Source organism: Drosophila miranda (assembly GCF_003369915.1).
Source record: "Drosophila miranda strain MSH22 chromosome Y unlocalized genomic scaffold, D.miranda_PacBio2.1 Contig_Y1_pilon, whole genome shotgun sequence".
In the NCBI taxonomy this organism is placed as follows: domain Eukaryota; kingdom Metazoa; phylum Arthropoda; class Insecta; order Diptera; family Drosophilidae; genus Drosophila; species Drosophila miranda.
In genome coordinates, this window is record NW_022881603.1 from 41,486,954 (window position 1) to 41,507,221 (window position 20,268).

Here is a 20,268-nt window from a genome sequence, read left to right on the forward strand (position 1 = left end):
CTCCGCCCGCTCCCCTGGGCACGACGCCTGTCGGCCCAGCTTCGGACGCTCGCCCTGGCCGGGTTCCGGCCATCGCCAAGGACCTCTCTCCCATGGCTCAGGTGAGTGTTGTTCCGCGGCCTCGTCCTTCTTCGCTTCCGCCGTTGCTCTTGCGCCGTCATCCGCTTCGCCGTCGGCCGCCACCTCGGATTCGGGCGCCGCCGCTGGGCCCTCCGCCGTCAGTGATGTTGGCGTGTTCGTCGTGCCCTCCGTCTCGACCTCTGCCGTCCTCCCGGGCGCCTCCTCGGGCACTTCTTCGGCGGTGGGTGCCACCGCTGGGCCTGTCGACTCCTGTGGCCGTGCCTGCCGCCTCGGGTCCCGCTCGTCACTGGCGCGTGGTGCCTCCTCCCACAGTCGAGCCTCCCTCGCTTCTTGCCCGGGCTGCTGGGGCGCGGGCCCAGAGGCCCACGATATGTGCAGCGTTTGCACGTGCCACATCATGCCGTCTCGCACCGCGGAGCGCACCTCCTGCGAGACGAACGGCCCGATGGCGGCTCCCTGTGGCCCGTGCCAGTGCTGCTGCTGCTGCTGATGCTGCTGATGCTGCTGCTGCTGACGCTGCTGCTGCTGCTGTTGCTGATGCTGCTGTTGCTGATGCTTCTGCTGCTGCTGCTGCTGACGCTGCTGCTGCTGCTGCTGATGCTGCTGTTGCTGATGCTGCTGCTGCTGACGCTGCTGCTGACGCTGCTGCTGCTGACGCTGCTGCTGCTGACCCCCTTGACCGCGCGCGTTGTCAGCCGGCGGCCGACGCCGGAACAGCTCTTCCTCTGCCCCCGGTGACGGTGGGGCCTGCGGCCGTGGCTCCTCCTCGGACTCGACGTGTTCAGGGGGTGGCTGCCAGAGCTCCTCCTCCTCCACCTCGGCTCGTCGTAGCCTCTCCAGCCACTCCTCTTCGGGCGACTGGACTCGAGCCGCCTTCGGCGCTGGTGAGCACTCCGCCTCCTCCTCGTCGCTGGAGATGACCGCCAGCCCGCCTGCCGCGCCCTCCGCCCGCGTCGCCCTTGCCCTCTCCGCTTCCGCCCGCAGCCGCGCCGTCTCCCTTCGCTCCGCTGCGTCGACCCGGCTAATACACCGCCATTGGTGCGCGACGTCTCGCTCGTGGCGCTCCGCCTCCGCTTCTTGCGCCGCCTTTTCAGCCTCCTGCGTGGCCTTCAGCCTCTTTGCCAGCGTCAAGGCGTCCTCCCATACCCGCCGTTGTCTCCGCTCCTCCGCCGCCGCGGCCAGCGCGAACCGCCGGTGCCATTCCGCGAGGCGTCGTGCCTCAGCGGCCGCGTTATCTTCCGCGATGTCGGCCTGCGTTGCCTGCGGCTCTTTGACCGCGGTCTCGGTCGTCGTTCTCTGCGGCTCTTTGATCGCGGTTTCGGCCAGCGTTGGCTGCGGCTCCTCGACCTGTGGGTCTGTCGGCCGCTGATCCCCTCGCTGCGCCGTCGACCTCCCCCTTGTGCGTGCCGACGACTCCTCTTCCTTGACCGTACGCGTCGAACGCGTGGACGCCCGCTTCGAGGCCCGCTCACTGGGCTCCTCCTTCCGCGTCTCCGTGCGCCCCCTCCTTCCTCCCTCAGGCCGCTCCTCGCGCTTGCTGGGGTGGGGCTTCTCGCGCTTGTCGATGCGGGACTCCTCGCGTCTGCTGGTCCGGTGCTCCTCGCGCTTGCCGGTGTGGGGCTCCTCGCGCTTGCTGGTGCGGGGCCCCTCGCGCTTGCTGGTGCGGGGCTCCTTGCTACTGCTGGTCCGGGGCTCCTCGCGCTTGGTGTGGGGCTCCTCGCGTCTGCTGGTCCGGGGCTCCTTGCGCTTCGCCTCGCGTGCGCGTTCTCTCCGTGGCGCCGGCTCCCAGCTCACCAATTCTAGGTCACTTTCCGCCTCGGTGTACCCCGGCGATACCATGGGGGACACCGTCGGTCCCATGGATCCCGCGGTTGACACTAGCGGTGAGGCCAACAATTGTAGCTCCGGGGATTGTGTATCACCCATAGCCTGATACCCGCGACGAATCCATTTTCGCTGCTCCGCTATGTACCTTATTAAATGATGCTGCATCTTACCCTTTTTCTTTTTTCCACGTGGTCAACTTTTGAAAAGACCTGATCGAGCGCTGCTCCCCCTTTATAAGGGCTCGTGCCGGTGTTCACCGTTCCCTGTAACGGTGCCTTACATGGGCCCGTGGGACGGCTCTCTCTTGCTTTCCAGCTGGCTCTCTCGCTCGCTCCCGTTTTGAAAGTTATCCGCGCCTCTCGCCGGGTTAACCCTAGGGTGCCCCCTGATTTTGTTAGCTTTCCTCCGGTTCCCACTTTTCTTCCTTTTTCCCTTTTTTTTTTTATTTGGCCCTTTCTACTTCCAGGTCTGGCGACGTGTTGCCCGGCTCCGCCTTGGATCTGGTAAGCCTCCCGAGTTCTTGGGTTCCTCATCTCACCTTGCCTTTCTTCCAGCCCGTCCTTGGGTTCCAGTCCAGGGTGATGACCGATCTCCCAGCTCGTGACCAATAGGTCCTCCGACCTTTCGCCCGTGCTGCCAAACATCGGCCCGCCCCCCGTGGCCAGCTCCGCCCGTCTCTGGATCGGCTTAGACACGGATGTCACCCCCGTGCAGCGCCTCGGACCCAGGGATCATCCGATCCCCCAGCCGGTAGACCGCGCACGGGCGCCATCCGCTTTTGTCCCGCCATCCCCGACGTTAGCAGCTGGCTTCGATGCCCTGGACCCGGACCCGAACTTTTGCTCATATCGGAACCCCCTTCTCGGGCGCCCCCTTGTCCGTCGACGCACCACGCAACCCGCCCCCCCTGGGATAGTGGTAACCCGGGTATCTTCTACCTTCTTTGCCTTTAATCAGTTCCAATTGGCTGACGAGCTAATCCTCCTTTTTTTTTTCTTGTAGGTCCAGCTTTATTGGTCCGCCGGCCGCCGTCTGCTGCTCCGTTTTACTGAACCTTAGTTGTAAGAGCATCCTGTACGGCCTGTCCTGCGTGGCATCAAGTTGGGCCACCCGCTCCTCACCTGTGGGTGATTCATGTCCTGCGTGACACGCGTGGTTCTTAGTTTTATTGAACCTTAGTTGTAAGAGTATCTCGTACGACCTTGTCCTGCGTGGCATCCAGCTGGGACTCTCCTTTCTGCCCCTGCCGTTAGTCTCTGTCTTCCGTGCTCGTCCATCCTTCTCCGTATGCCTCGCCCGTTGCCCCTCCTTGTGCGTCGTCTACGCTTCGGCTCCCGGGCTTGTTTTAGGGGTTCCTTCCCCGGGTTGTGGCTTCAGGTCCCCTATATGGGCGGTCCGCGTCCGTTTCTCGCTGTCCTTCTTTAAGTTACAAATGACCGGGGACACGAAATCCATTATGGTGTAGGGCCCGTCATATTTCGGGGCCAGTTTTGCCGCAAACCCTTCGGCCGCGTTGGATAGATGGTGTTGCTTGGCCCATACCTTGTCTCCAATCGTGGGTTTCCACGCTCTCCTCCTCAGGTTGTAATACCTCGCCTGGTCCTGCGCCGCTCTTTCGAGATTCCGCCTCACCAGTTGAAACACCTCTCTCAACTTGGCCGCGTTCTCGTCCGGAGTGTGCGTGCCCTGTCCTGTGCCAAGCGCTTCGTCATCGTATAGAGCCTTTGGTAGCCTCGGCTCTCTCCCTTGGACCACGAACGCCGGCGAGTACCCGGTGGATTCGGACACCCCTGAATTTACGGCCAACATTATCTCTGGCCATTTCTCATCCCAGTTCCTCTGGTTCCCTTCGGTGAACTGAGCTATCATAGTTTTCACTGTCCGGTTAGTTCGCTCCGTCGGGTTCTCCTGCGGCGTGTACGGGGCCGTGAACTGATGCCGTACACCCATCTGCTCCAAAACCCTCTTAAAAGCTCTACTGGTGAACTGGACGCCATTATCCGTGATCACCACCTTCGGCACGCCAAACCGGGACACGATGCGCTCTCGGAACGCTTTCGTTAGTGCTTCCGCAGTGGCCTTCCTCAAGGGGACCAACTCTGTCCATTTCGAGAACCGATCCACCATCACCAATAACATGGCATTCCCATGCTTTGACCTGGGCAGAGGGCCCACGAAGTCGGCACACACCGTTGCCCACGGCTCTTCTGGCACTTGTGTCAGCATTTTCCCGGCCGCCTGCAGTTGACTTGGTTTGTAGCGTATGCAGCTTTCACACTTTCTCACGTATGTCCTCACATCTCGGTGCATCCCCGGCCAGTAGTATCGGGCGGCTACTCGGGCCATCGTCCTTCGGCCGCCCGCGTGCCCCGCCTCCGGCAAGTCGTGATTCTCTCTTATAACTCTCTCTCTTAGATCCTTCGGTACGCATAACTTCCATGATGCTATCTCCTCTTCTCCAGCCCGGTGCGGGATGTGCCGGTATATCCGGCCTGCTTCCTCGACGTAATCCGGATATTTCCTCGGTTCCGTCCTCATCCTCTCTTTGACCTTTTTAATCCATCCGCACTCTGCCTCCGGTTCGTGTCCCTTTTCTGCTTCCTCCTCGGTGGTTCTCAGGCATCGCTCCGCCAATGGCTGTCGGGACAGTGCATCCGCCACTACGTTCAGCTGCCCTTTCCTATATGCCACTTCGAAGTCGTATTGTTGTAGCTCCAGCGCCCACCTGGCGATCCTCCCTGTTGGGCTCTCGATGCTGTTCAACCATTTCAACGCCATGTGATCCGTGACCACCTTGAAATGGTATCCCTCCAGATAGGGCTTTAGCTTTCTTATAGCCCATACAATGGCCAGACACTCCTTTTCAGTCGCCGAATAGTTCTTTTCTGCGCTATTCAGAGTCCTACTGGCGTATGAGATGACCCTCTCGCCCTTCTCCGTCTCTTGCGTCAGGATCGCCCCCAGTCCGTAGTCGCTGGCGTCCGTCTGGAGCACGAATTTCGTTGAGAAATCTGGGCATGCCAACACCGGATCTGCTGTCAGCCGACTTTTTACGTCCTCGAACGCTTGTTGCTGTTCCGTTGACCATTCCCACTTGGCCTTCTTCTTCAGCAAAGTGCTGAGGGGCTGCACCAACGTGGCGAATCCCTTTACGAAACGCCGGTACCAGGAGGCCACGCCCAAGTATTGTCGTAGCTCTTTGACACTCGCTGGCGGCTGCAACTCCTTAATGGCCGCCACTTTCTCGGGATCGGTGCAGATTCCGTCTCCCGTTTCCAAATGCCCCAGGTATCGTAGCTCCTTCCTACAAAATTGACACTTGTCCACATTTAGGCGCAAGTTGGCGTTCTTCAACCGTCGAAAAACTTCTTCGAGGTTGCGCTTGTGCTCCTCCTCGGTACGGCCGATGACAATGATGTCGTCTTGGTACGCGAACGCGTGTGGCATCATCTCGGAGCCTATCACCTGGTCCAATGCCCTCTGAAACGTAGCCGAGGCTGAGTGGAGTCCGAATGGCATCACCTTCCACTGGAACAGCCCTTTGCCGGGCACCGTGAACGCGGTGAACTTTCTACTGCCTTCCTCCAGTGGTATCTGCCAATATCCGTCCTTTAAGTCCAAGCTACTGATGAACCGTGCCTCCCTGAGCTGGTCCAAAATGTAGTCTATTCTTGGCATGGGGTACGCATCCTTGATGGACTTCGCGTTTATCTGTCTGAAGTCCACGCATAATCTCCACTTTCCCGTCTTCTTTTTAACCATCACGATGGGTGAACTGTACGGGCTCTTCGATGGCTCAATACACCCTCTTTCCAGCAGTTCGTCAACCTGTTGGTTGATTTCGGCTTGCATCTTGGGATTTTTGGGATAGTAGCGCTGTTTGACCGGCTGTGCATCACTCATAGAGATCGTGTGTGTAGCTATGTTCGACACTCCCTTCAGTTCTCGGAACTCCTCCAACTCCTTTGCCAGGAAGTTTTCAACCGATCCCTCCTCCGCTCGCGTTCCGTCGGATGCGGGCTCGACAGACCTTCCTGTGTTCGCTACCACCGCCACTGACAGCTTCTCCTCCAACCGCCCCTGGCGGTGGCCTCTCGCCGGGATCACAATCCTGTGTCCCGCACAGGTCACCTCTGCTCCGACCGCGGCGAGGAAATCCCATCCCAGAACCAGCTCATCTATTACTCCGGGCAACACGAGAAGCGGGATTGTAACGATCTTGTCCCCGAAGGCCAGCTCCACCTCGATCTGGGAATTGATTTCCTGGCTGCGTCCGTCAGCCAGCCGCACCAGCTTCCACGTCTATTTCTGTCGCCCCTCTTCCCCCAGTCTACTCGCCGCCTCGCAGCTGATAAAACTGCTTGTCGCCCCGGTATCGACCGTTGCTTTCCAGTTGCTGCCCGCGATCCTCACTACCGCCGACAGCTGGACATCCTCCTCCGTGAGTTCTCCTATGAGCTTTGGGGGGCTTCGTCTTGCGACCCTGGCACGGCCCTCCGCGGCTTGGGTCGCGGGGCGTTTCCCGCTTTCTGGCAGCACTGCCATGTCGGGGCTCCTACCTTGCCGCACCTCCAGCAGAATGTTATCGGTCGGCCCTCGCATGCTTGTGCCCAATGGCGGTCACTTCCACATCGTCGACACGCCTGGGCTGGGTTTTTCACGAACCCAGCCTCTATGTTCGTGTTCGCTTGGTCGTCCCGCCGCGTTGGGACCGGCCTTTTTTCCCTTGTCGAATCAGAGCTGGCTGTCGTGTCGCCCTGGCAGCGGCGACATATCTCCGTTACTGCCGGACGAGCGAACGGATTGTTTGCTTTTGCCTTATTCGCCGGACACTCCCGTTGGAACTCCAGCCGGTCCCTCTCCAGAGCCTCAAACTCGTCGGCCAGCGTCATCATGTGATCCAGGTCCCTGCACCTATGTGGCCGGATGAACACCCTCAGATCGGGCATGCTGTTATCTCTAATGAGCTCCAACTGCTCTTCGGGCGTGCATTTTAGTGGCCGCATAAGGGTCTGCATCTCCACCATGTAGTCCTTGAATGGCTCTCCCCATCTTTGCTTCCTCAACCTCACCTCCTGGAGTAATTTTTCAAAATACCCCCTCGGCAGGAAGTATGCTTGGAAGCTACGCGCAAATGCGTCCCATGTCTGCCACTGCCTGTTGTTGGCTACAAACCACATGAGCGCCCGACCCTTTAGCAGCTCAGGCATGGCTCGCGGAATTAGATTCAACTCCAACCCATACATGTCGGCTGACCACTCGATCTGTTCCAGGAACTCGAGTGGTTTCGCCGTTCCGTCGAACCGAAACGACCACTCCCTGACCTGCTTGGCGACGTGGGCAAAACTCGAACTGGGCGGTCTCGTGGTTTGTTCATCTAGTCCCCGTCGACGATCCTCCCCTGCTCTCCCTTCTTCCAATCCCTGTGGGTTTCTCGCGCCCCCTTGCTCCGGCTGTGCTGGCCTGGTTGGCCTCTCCCCACTCTCTGCCCGCGGTCGGCTAGGCGACCGGCATTTCACCGGGACCGCCAGGCTCGCGATGAGCTCCTCTGGGGTCTCGGACGGCCGTCTCCACAGCGTTACTTGCTCCGCACTCGCCGGCAGCGTCAGGCGCTCGTATGGATCCGCCCCGTCCTCCATTTGGGCCGCAGTCACGGCTCCTCCCGCCTTCATCTCCCAGGCCTCGAGCGCGTCCGCATACTCCGGTTCCTCTCCGTGTTTCTCTATCCACTCCTTGAAGATTCGGCGCATCTCGGTCAGCGTGCCTTCCAATCGAAGACCGCACGCCCGCGCGCACTGGACCAAGTCCTCTTTCCTCAATGAATGAACCCATCGTCGGCTCCTCATATTTATGCCCTCGCGATACCAAACTCAATACCGCCCTTCCCAAATGCACTTTGTCTTTTGCTTGTCGAGAGGCCCCACGTTGGGCGCCAGTTGTAACGGTCCGTTCTTTTCCCGTCTGATGCAGCTGGGCTGGCTCAGCGGTCGGTAGGCTCGCTGCAACAATATTTGTATGTTGCCCCGACGACAAGTAAGAAGGCACGGGTTGGGTCTTGTACTGGTATGCTAGTATGCTTTATTGGTATCTTAAGTCTATCTTACGCTATTCCGACTCCGGTGCGAGTTCTCCTCGTGGTTCTCCTCTGTGGTTCGATGAGCGTGGCGCTCCCTGGGCCCCCCACGGCGTCGCCGAGCATGGCACCGCCGGCTCTACTGACTGGGGCTAGCGATTCTTGGCACGTGGCCCAAATCCGCCTCTCAGTCAGGCGCCTGACGCGTTCGCTCTCACTCGACTCCCTTGGCTTTGCGGCCCGAGGGTGCCTCACTCCTGGTGGGTTGCGCGTCAAGCGTGACACCGTTGGTTCCGCCTCTCAATCCTCACACAACGTGTTCGCTTTCTAACGCTCTTTTCCCTTCGCTTGGTCTCACTCTTGTCACTCACTGTGCACTTCACTCTTGCTGGCTCCGTTTGCTGACTGTCCTCTGTTCCTGGTCGCGGCCCTCCTCTTATAGGCTCGCTTCTGCGTCAGCGCCGCCGATGCCGCCTGGCGCTAACGGCACTTTCCGCCATGCGGTGCCCGTATTTTTCCATCGGCGTTCCTTCATTCCCTTGTCGCTTTCCAACGGGACCTGGCTGGTGGCGTGATCTCATGACCATATTTGGTCATGCGCTGGGCCACTGCCGGCCCGATCCCGTCATCCCGCGGCTCTCTCTCCAGGGGTCCTCCCCTCTCATCTTGGGTCCCCGGGAGAGCTCTCCTCGGGAATTCGCCGCCTCCGGATATCCCCGGATAACGGCCGTTAGCGCTTAACCCTGCACTGCCCCCTACGTGTGGGAATACCTTTCCTCACACTATCCTTGCTAATTTCTTGGACTATATCATAGTCACTTAGCATTTCGGTTTTTATTTTATTAATATTTAGGATTTTGGTTGAATTTGTTGTATTCAACACTCGGACAAAAATGTTGTTTTTATTGGAAATTGTATTTCCAATGAATATTCCTCAATTTCTTGATTCGGGATTAGAGCAGTATGTTCTGTTGACGCTAATTTAATTTGTCGGACAACTTCAGCGCGTGCTGGAAGAATTGTGGCATTATTATCACAACTGTGTGATAGGTATTTTTATTGGGAAGCTAAGATTGTTTGGCCGTAGTATTAGAGTTTCACTAGTATGTGTACAATCTAATAGGCAATTGAATTTTTTAATAAAGTCTATACCTATAATGCCATCGCTAGGGATTGGAAAGTTTTGTTCAACTAAATGATAATCGTGTGGGATTATATACTTTCCTGTAGATAATTCTACGAATGCTAAACCTTTTGAAAAAACTGAACCTTCGCCGATTCCTGATATTTTGGTTGATATGTTAACATTAACATTATCAAAAATATCGATATTTTCTTTTAGTATTGAAGTGTCTGCACCAGTATCTATTAATAAGGTAAATGTATTACCTGTTTTCAAATTTTTAAGCTTTATAAATATTCCTGTACTAAGATTGATGTTGTATACTATCGCACAATTTGAATATCTTAAGGGGTTTATTGGTTTTCCAAACTACTTTCAGTAGCTCGTACATTTACATTGTTGGCATTGTTTTGGCCTCTGTTTGAGTTGCCCTGGCCCCTAGAGTTTCCTCTATTTTGGCCTCTATAATTGCCCCTGTAATTATTTTGGTTATTGTTACTATAGTAATTACCTCTGTGTTGGTAATTACCTCTGTTCGATCTATTATTGCCGCGGTTATTGTAACTTCTTCGATAACCGCGACCACTGTTGCCTCTGTAATGAAATACTGTGCTGGCATTTCCAGTTATTTCGGTGCTGCAATGGATGTATTTACCCATTGCGTCGTTGAAAGTATTGAAGTTGCCTGCTTCAAGTATTAGGCGCAGCTTGTCATGCTCACAATTGCGAGTCATGGCTGCAATGGACTCTTTCGTCGAAAATTTGTTGGCGTTATCTGCGTCTAGCCCTTCATCAATATATGATGCTTCGAGCTGCTTGCGCAGATTGTCAATATCGGTGGTATATTGAGATGCCGTTTTTCCTTTTTGTTTAATATTGGATATTTTTGCTTTAATAACGTCAGAGGATTCTCCCTTGACGTTATCATTAAGCTTTTGGATTATGCCATTGATCGTTTGTTCACTTTGGACTTTATAAAGGATAGAGCCCGTTATCTTTGATTTGATAACTTCAATGGCTAGATCTTCTTCATCTCCTTTAGTCCTATCGGTGATTTTTAACGCTGTTAAGAAACGTTGAAGAGACTGTTTACTGTCGGTAAACTCTGGGATAGAGGATGAGACTAGTTTCACGTACTGCCGATCTTTTTCTACTTGGTTCATTTTGTCTGATATTGTTATTTCGGTTTTTAGTTCCGAGTCGCTTCCGACGTCGGTGTCTATTATATCTTTGCAAAGGTCTATACTTTCTAATTGAGGATTTAATTCTGTGTCGCTTTCGACTTCAGTGTCTATTATCGGCTTTGATTCATCTATATTGTCTAGTTGACTTTCCTCAAAATGAGCTAACGAACCTAGACTTTTTGGGACATGTATCTCAATACCTTTTCTTTCTGCAATGGTTGTCAACCTTGTATTCAAAGATCGTAATAGCCTTTGGCATTGATGCTGGTTTTCACTAGTTAGCTTGTTATCTCGAGAACTTACTAATTGTGTGATTCTATTATATTGTGCTACTATGTTATTGACATGGTGTATTAGCGTTTCTGTTTTTATACCCGATACTCAAAATGAGTATTGGGGTATATTAGATTTGTGGTAAAAGTGGATGTGTGTTACGTCCAGAAGGAATCGTTTCCGACCCCATAAAGTATATATATTCTTGATCAGCATCAATAGCCGAGTCGATTGAGCCCTGTCTGTCTGTCCGTCTGTCCGTCTGTCCGTCCGTCCGTCTGTCCGTCCCCTTCAGCGCCTAGTGCTCAAAGACTATAAGACCTAGAGCAACGATGTTTTGGACCCAGACTTCTGTGATATGTCACTGCTACAAAAATATTTCAAAACTTTGCCCCGCCCACTTCCGCCCCCGCAAAGGACGAAAATCTGGGGATATTAAAAAATCTCAGAGACTATTAAGGCTAGAGTAACCAAATTTGGTATTCGCACTCCTGTTAGATCTTACTATAAAACGTGTATCTCAAAATTTCACCCCACCCCCTTCCGCCCACACAAAGGACGAAAATCTGTTGCATCCACAATATTGCACATTCGAGAAAACTAAAAACGCAGAATCATAGATAATGACCATATCTATCAGATTGCTGAATCTGGATCAGATCAGATCATTTTTATAGCCAATAGGAACAAATCAATTTGCAGTGGCTACGCAGTGCCCGACGTCACGCTCAGACTGATTTTCTGTCTCTCTCGCACGCACTCTTTGTCGTGTCGTTTAATATTAGCGGCGTCTGCCGGAGGAGAGCCATACTGACTTAGTATCGGGTATAACTGTAGAGTTGCGGTGTCCGCAGCAACTCACAACGTTCCCCCTCGTTATTACTGTATTCTTGTTGATACATTTATACGACTTTTCAAAAAGTTGTTTACTTTCTATAAGTTTTTTCGCTAATACTGGCCATTCCATAATATTTTATTCGTTTTCTGCGTGCAATAAACAAGTATTAAGTGAATTTAATGCTGAAAAAATTTTTTTTTTTTACCTAAGCTTTATCAATGTCCATAGCCCTACTAAGGTACCTCTTTTCCGAAATCTTTTTATATAGGAGGTAAAGTTTTAGGAGCAAATTCAATGCTGCTATTATTGTTAGAATGGTAAGATTTGGGATTTTAGATGTGGTGTGCTGTCTACTACATCGACAACATTGATCACATTGGCTGTGCTATCCTGAACTTTACAGTCATGGTTACCCATCTTGATATCTAAATTGAAATTTACTCATGAAATGGATCTGTTTGGTTCTTTCTTTATTAATTTTTTTTTCTCTGCATGTATGTATATATAAAAAAAATAAATTTTTTTTTGTGTGGATTTGTTACCCTATTCTGAGAAATGAAATGTGAGTAGTTTTAGTGAACGGCTGTTAGCTTACATAATTGTTTACAGTCTTTTTTTTTTTAAAAAAAAATGCTAACAGCACGTTTGTTAGTTAAAGCCTAACAGAATTAGTATTTCGCAAGCTGCATTTTCATGCATCAGCTTGCTTTGTGGTAGGACTTATATTAAGGCAAGTTAAGGCTTGCGCATTTCTGCGGCCCCTTTGCGTTTCTTCGCTCTTTGGCGAAGTGTTGCCTTTATATTTGCAATACGCTCTATGCAGCGTTGTCGGTCCTCTTCTTCAGTTAACGACTTCAGGATGTCCTCTTCTAAATGTTTTTGGGTTAGAAGTTTCCTTACTTCTCCTCCTCGTTGGGTTTTGGGTTTCAGCTTCTTTCGCTGGCGAGCCCTGTACGCAGCTATTGTGAGTGGGCGTGGTCCATCAGCTGGACACACCTCAAGCGCCTCTTTCAGCGTCGGTGCGTCCCTTTGTTCAATAGGAACAGCATTTTTCATTGGTTCCTTTTCCATGGGCCTATGGGCTCAGGCGGTGCCGGTGCCGGTCATCGCACAGGTGAAGTTATATATTTGTAAGTATGTTATGTTTGTAGTTTATTTTCTTCTTTTAGGCCTATGAGCTCAGGCGGTGCCGGTGCTGGTCATCGCACAGGTGCTTCTAGTAGTCCATTGGTTAATTGTTCCATTGTAGTTAAAGAATGGTTATCGGCAACCTTCCGGTTGCGTATTTATAATTTTTTCACTAATTTATTTTTCACAAAGGGTCCTGTCACGGTCGCCATGTAGAAATGGAATCGTAATCGAATAGAAACAGCGAAAACACTTCTGTTCTTTCTTCGGGTTGTATTCGGAATGAATTTAATTTATTCTTCATAAACTTATTTAGCCTAAAGTACATAATGTTCTTGGTTGAGTTCTGTCGCTAAGGGCAGCGGCAGAACGGGATCATGTAGCATGCCATATGTATGTGTATATTTATGTTTGTAAGAATGTATATGCAGAAGGCATATACATTGGAATGCTCATTTGGCCACTTGGAATATATTGCCGACACTGCAGTTCTCACGCTGCAGGCCAGTCCACATATAAGGGACTGATCGTATTACGGCTCTTGAGTGTGGCTATGTTACGTAAACATTGCGACAAAGTTTCTTTATGTTTATGAGCGTGATACTCTACATTAACTTTGGGCATATAACCACTTGACATATTGTATACACTACAATACGGTGAGCATATACTTATTTGGCATACAACATACTACATTACAATCTCAATGGCTCCCGCCACAATCCCAATCTTTGACACTCGCCTAAATGGAAAAACAATGTTTGCCCACACCCGGCTTCTCATAAACAATCTCACACCCGGCTTTCTGCAGATCCTGCACTTTGGGCATTTTACAGTTCTCTCTTTGGATGACGAAATCCAATACTCGGGATGGCGAAATAAATTGAGATGTTTATAGAAAAACTATTCCCGAAAGGGATCGACGATGCAAAGATCAAAAAGTTAAAGTCAGTCTTGATCCAGAAGCGACACCGAAAAGTCGAGCTAAAAACTAAGATCGCGCAAACCCTTTGTCCGGAATCCTTTGTGACCCTCAACTTAAATCTATATCTGTAAACTTAGAAGTTAAATAAAAACTTTTTAAAATTGCAATCCGCTACCGCAGTTATTTAATTGGCGCCCAACGTGGGGCGACGTTGTATAAAAAGCACCGAACAAAAAAAGTGTTGCGTCGTGCCGAAACCCGAAGGACAATTAATTAATGGAATAAATCCTTCAATATAAAAACGCGGAGTGACTGTGAGATATTAGATAAGAAAAAGTGAGATAAAAAGGAAACAAACCGGAGCTTAGGGTGTGCAAAAATAAATACAAACGAGGGAATGTTGTGAGTTGCTGCGGAGACCGCAACTCTACATTTATACCCGATACTAAGTCAGTATGGCTCTCCTCCGGCAGACGCCGCTAATATTAAACGACACGACAAAGAGTGCGTGCGAGAGAGACAGAAAATCAGTCTAAGCGTGACGTCGCCGCTGCGTGGCCACTGCAAATTGATTTCTTGCTTTTGGCTACAAAAATGATCTGATCTCTTCCAGATTCAGCAGTCTGATAGATATGGTCATTATCTATGATTCTGCGTTTTTAGTTTTCTCGAATGTGCAATATTGTGGATGCAACAGATTTTTGTTTTTTGGCGGGGCGGAAGGGGGTGGGGCGAAATTCTGAGATACACGTTTTATAGTGAGATCTAACAGAAGTGCGGATACCAAATTTGGTTACTCTAGCCTTAATAGTCTCTGAGATTTGTGGATGCCCCAGATTTTCGTCCTTTGCGGGGGCGGAAGGGGGTGTGGCGAAATTTGGACACGAAACGGTCAAGGTCCGATATCACAGGAGTGTGGATACCAAATTTGGTTGCTCTGCAACCTTTTGCAATTGGCAAAACCGACCATGAAACCTGTGTGTTAGAGAGAGACAGAGATAGAAAGAATGAAATTGTTTTCTTGATTCTAGCTATAAAAATTATACGATCTGGTTTAGATTTTACATTCTAGAACATATAGTCATCCTCTACGATTCTGGTTTTATCGTTTCTTTAAAAATGTGGATGCCACAGATTTTCGTCCTTTGTGGGGGCGGAATTGGGCGGGGCGAAGTTTTGAAATATTTTTGTAGCAGTGACATATCACAGAAGTCTGGATCCAAAACATCGTTGCTCTAGCTCTTATAGTCTTTGAGCACTAGGCGCTGAAGGGGACGGACAGACGGACGGACGGACGGACGTATATATAGTGACATATCCATAATTCCCCACATCCCATACACATTATGTTTATGTACAATTCATCCACCCCATCCACACAAGTAACAGGACCCCACTCAGGAATCAATAACTGTTTCTTCCCATACTCCAAGCTAGGGCCCCCCATAATATAAACAACGGACCACATTGTTTCGTCAACATTAGAATCACGCCACTCTCGAGAAATCGATTCTTTAGAATCACGCCACTAATGAGGACCAATCAAAGCTAGACATAAAACCAAGGAGTATCACATTCCTAGCTCCGTCATGTAATGCAACACCGATCGCCAGCAGTGGATGCCTTTCATCAAAGCCGACGCATCCCCAAATATCGATCCAGGCACGTACGCCACCGACACGAAGATGCAGCCGAGGAAAGCAACGCCCGAAGCCAGAGTCGGGAGTTCCAAGAGAAGGGCTCATGGAAACTAGCCAGCAGCAGAGAGATCAGTTCCGTTTGAGACAAGCAGACCCAAAGTCAAGTCGGGGAATTCATTTAAATCTTGTGACATAAAGATATTTAAGTTGTAAAATAAAAGTCTTTTTTAAAAAACTTAAAATCGAGTTGCGGATATTTAACTCTCGCAGTCGGTAGGATTTCGTTTAAAATTAACTCCTATATTTCGGTAATGGTCAGCTTGTGTAATTTCTAGTTACTGTGATCACGTAATCCCGGAATCGTTAATAAAATTGTGAAATCCGCCAAAGAATCTATGTGTTACGAGCACATACGATTTGCAAAACTAAAATTAAGTGAACTGAAGTAAGCGGAGATAGTGATCCACCAAGAACAGTGAAACACTAAATACAAAATCAAAAAACTTACAAGTGAACCAAAATAAAGTTAAAAACTACTGAAAACAAAACAACACCCAATCAACACCAACAACATGGCGTTACCACCACTATCATTGAGCGAAATCCACTTGAACCAGGCACTGCTGTCGATCAGACAAATACCTGCCTATGACGGTTCATCTGGACAGCTAAGCTCATTTATCAAACGAATCGAATATGTATGCGGATTATATCCAACTGAAGATCTTCGCCAACAAAGGATCCTATTTGGAGCGACCGAGATCCAACTGTCAGGAGAGGCACAACGCATATCGCAAATGATACAACCCAACACGTGGCTCGAACTGAAGACGGCGCTGATCAACGAGTTCAAAAATCACACACCATATGTAGAACTCTTACGACAACTATACACCACCAGATTCAACGGCAGTCTTCGTAAGTTTATAGAAGAATTAGAGATAAAAGCATTATTAATAAACAATAAGCTAAACTTAGAAAACATACCAGAAAATAATGTCATTTATAAAAACGCTTTGAACAACACAATTAAAGATGTCATTAATCGAAAACTCCCTGACAGAATGTTCATGCCCTTAGCAAGAAAAGATATTACCACATGGTCTAATCTTAAGAAGGCAGCACAAGAAGAAGGATTGTACGAAGCTAGAACAACAGATTCAGGTACAAATAAAGATCAATCGAAATCGTCTCAATTAAATCGAAAGAATATTGGAAACTATTATCCAAATTATAATACTACTAACTATCACAATCAAACTCAGAGTTCATCTGGAACAGGTCAGACTAATCGAACAAATCAAAATCAAAATTCCCAAAATCCTGGATTATACAATGAGTTAAAAAACTCCTTGAATCAAGGTAGGGCTCAGAATCCATTCAATCAGCAAATATCTCAAAACCAAGCTAGTGGGAGTGGACCCAACCAACCTACTAAAAGAGGGAGGGAGAGCCAGAGTGGCCAAACGAAGATGGACGTAAATTTTCATCAAGCCGCCTCGGAAGAAACCGAGGAGGACCCTATATAAACATTACCATTAATAAAAGAATATTAAGGTGTATCGCTGACTCGGGATCATCGATCAACATCATGAAAGAAAATTATACAGATTCCGAGATAAAAGACGATAACCTTACGGTCCATACCATCAATGGACCTGTCCGTTTAACTAAGAGTATAATGAGGAATGCGAACAAAACATGTCCGTCCGAACAAAAGTTCTACCATCATAACTTTTCCGAAAATTATGATATTTTATTAGGAAGAGAATACTTGATGGCAAGTAAAGCCGTCATCGATTACAGAAATGACACTGTAACACTAGGAGCTAGGTCGTACCCAATCATTCAGAGTGGAGAAGCCTTGACCCATCTCCAGAGGGAGATCAATACTTCGCTTCCGCTCTAGACAGTGAATTAAGGGAATGTAATCAATTAAGATTGGAACACTTAAACGACGAAGAGAGGGAAGAGTTAAAGAAAGTCTTATATGAGTTTAAGGATGTGCAGTACAGAGAAGGTGACAATTTGACTTTCACAAGTACAATCAAGCACGAGATCAAATTTTAACATGAAGACCCGGTCTACAGACGACCATACAAATATGCCCAGATACATGATCAGGAGGTAAACCAGCAAATCAAAGATATGATCAGGCAGGGAATTATTCGAAAGTCGAATTCTCCTTACTGCTCGCCCATATCTATGATTCCGAAGAAGATAGATGCTTCAGGAAAGCAAAAATATCGAATGGTAGTAGACTATAGAAGTCTAAATGAAATAACAGTTAAGGACAAATTCCCAACTCCACGAATGGATGAAATCCTAGACAAACTAGGTAAATGTCAGTATTTTACGACAATCGATTTAGCAAAAGGTTTCCATCAAATACCCATGGAACCTAGCTCAATCCCCAAAACTGCTAAACTAAACTGCAAACCCTATATAAACATTACCATTAATAAAAGAATATTAAGGTGTATCGCTGACTCGGGATCATCGATCAACATCATGAAAGAAAATTATACAGATTCCGAGATAAAAGACGATAACCTTACGGTCCATACCATCAATGGACCTGTCCGTTTAACTAAGAGTATAATGAGGAATGCGAACAAAACATGTCCGTCCGAACAAAAGTTCTACCATCATAACTTTTCCGAAAATTATGATATTTTATTAGGAAGAGAATACTTGATGGCAAGTAAAGCCGTCATCGATTACAGAAATGACACTGTAACACCAGGAGCTAGGTCGTACCCAATCATTCAGAGTGGAGAAGCCTTGACCCATCTCCAGAGGGAGATCAATACTTCGCTTCCGCTCTAGACAGTGAATTAAGGGAATGTAATCAATTAAGATTGGAACACTTAAACGACGAAGAGAGGGAAGAGTTAAAGAAAGTCTTATATGAGTTTAAGGATGTGCAGTACAGAGAAGGTGACAATTTGACTTTCACAAGTACAATCAAGCACGAGATCAAATTTTAACATGAAGACCCGGTCTACAGACGACCATACAAATATGCCCAGATACATGATCAGGAGGTAAACCAGCAAATCAAAGATATGATCAGGCAGGGAATTATTCGAAAGTCGAATTCTCCTTACTGCTCGCCCATATCTATGATTCCGAAGAAGATAGATGCTTCAGGAAAGCAAAAATATCGAATGGTAGTAGACTATAGAAGTCTAAATGAAATAACAGTTAAGGACAAATTCCCAACTCCACGAATGGATGAAATCCTAGACAAACTAGGTAAATGTCAGTATTTTACGACAATCGATTTAGCAAAAGGTTTCCATCAAATACCCATGGAACCTAGCTCAATCCCCAAAACTGCGTTCTCCACTAAGCATGGACATTACGAGTTCACTCGTATGCCCTTTGGGCTAACCACTGCCCCAGCTACCTTCCAAAGATGTATGAACAATTTGCTAGAAGAGTTAATCTTCAAAGATTGCTTTGTATAGATAGATGACATCATTATATTTTCCACTTCGTTGGAAGAACACTTGTTGTCACTAAGGAGAGTATTTGGAAAGTTGAGAGACGCCAACTTGAAGCTACAAATGGATAAATGTGAATTCATGAAAAAGGAAACTGAATTCCTAGGTCATGTAGTCACTACTGAAGGAATAGTACCAAGTCCAGGCAAAATCTCTGCCATTGTCAAATTTCCAATACCAGAAACGACTAAACAAATAAAGTCATTCTTAGGTCTGTGCGGGTTCTACAGGAAATTCATGTAGTAGTTTAAGTTGCTTGATGGCAACGAGTAACATTTATTTGATAAGTATGTTGGACTTAAAATTATAACAGCTCCAAGTTTTACAAGTATGTTTGTGAATAATTATATGCGTGTACGTCTGATGCGTGGCTGAACTGACAACTGACTAATCTCTCTCTCTTGCTATCGGCTCTCTCAGAGCCGATTACTGCTCTATCCCGACGACACGACGAAAACACGACCGCTTCGTGTCTCTCTCTTTCCTTCGTTTCCTACATTCGGCTGTCCTGACGGACCATTCGCCTCGGATGGGTCTAGCCAAGGTTTCATATATTCTGAAACTGTAGAGGTCTTAAAGGGACCCTCAGTACCCCCAATCTTCTCGACTTCGTACCTTCCATGATTCTTTACCCTAACCACCTTATACGGCCCTAGATACTTTCCTTTTAGCTTTAATCCAGTACCATACTGAGTACGCTTGATAGCTACTAGCTCATTAACCTCATACTGTCTATCTAGTTTCCTTTTTAAGTCAAAACTCTTCTTGTTTTCCTGCTGTAACCGTGCAATGTTTTCAACTACTTCCTTTCTAATTTTTCCGCGGTCCTTGTTCAACTCTTCGATAAGTGATTCTTCCAATATTTCTTTTATTTTTGGATCCATTCCTATACGCATGTCTAGCCCAGTCAATATCTTGAAAGGTGTTACCTTGGTACTTCGCGGCTCAACACTGTTGATCATTTGCTGTACTTTTCCTAGATGCTTATACCAACTACCGGAATTACCCTGACACAATTTCGACAACATAGGCACCACTATCTTGTGCATCATTTCGACTTGACCATTCCCACGTGGAACGCCTGTGGCAATCATTAAATGCTGTATTTTCTCTCTCTCACAATATTCACGAAACAAATTGGACATAAACGCTGCACCCCTATCCGTCACTATTCTGTTCGGATTACCAAAACTAGTCCCCTGAATTTCCAAACACTTAACGACCTCTTCAACACCTGTACTACGTGTAGAATATAACCAAACAAACTTAGAAAATCCATCAACGACAACCAGTATATAATTGTACTGTTTTTTAGTCATTTCCATTGGTCCAACGTGATCAATGTGATACGTTTGTAACGGCCTATCACCCTTGTCTATTGGTTGCAAATAACCCTCACGTTTTCCTGTCTTTTCATTGACAATGATACACTCGACACAACTATTTATTACGCGCCATACTTTGTCTTTTAACTTCGGAATATAATACGACTTTTCAATGATATCTTGTGTCTTTTTAACTGAAAAATGTCCTTGCTTATGTGCTATTGATATAATCTCATTTTCCAACTGAGCTGGTACTACGATGAGCTCCTTATCCGGATCCTTAAACAAAATCTGATTCTGAATATAATAATCCTCATATTCCTTGTCCTCCACAATACTTTT

The 20,268-nt window shown here is 48.2% G+C and overlaps 1 protein-coding gene across 1 annotated transcript; it reads right to left on the reverse strand.

Moving 5' to 3' along the window:
* Positions 1–862: 862 nt before the first annotated feature.
* Positions 863–2,007, reverse strand: LOC117191681 (proteoglycan 4-like). The gene is made up of 2 exons (XM_033396482.1): positions 1,129–2,007; positions 863–991 (listed from the first exon to the last, which is right to left on the reverse strand). Exons 1-2 carry the CDS (start codon positions 2,005–2,007, stop codon positions 863–865), a joined length of 1,008 nt encoding a protein of 335 aa, XP_033252373.1.
* Between the last annotated feature and the right edge of the window lie 18,261 nt (positions 2,008–20,268).

Bases quoted from the DNA above. Each gene is read 5' to 3' on its own strand.
- LOC117191681 (XM_033396482.1), bottom strand. From the start codon at position 2,007: ATGGGTGATACACAATCCCCGGAGCTACAATTGTTGGCCTCACCGCTA. The intron at 992-1,128 runs GTCGCGCACCAA...GGTCATCTCCAG, and splicing joins CGGAGCGCCACGAGCGAGAC to CGACGAGGAGGAGGCGGAGT.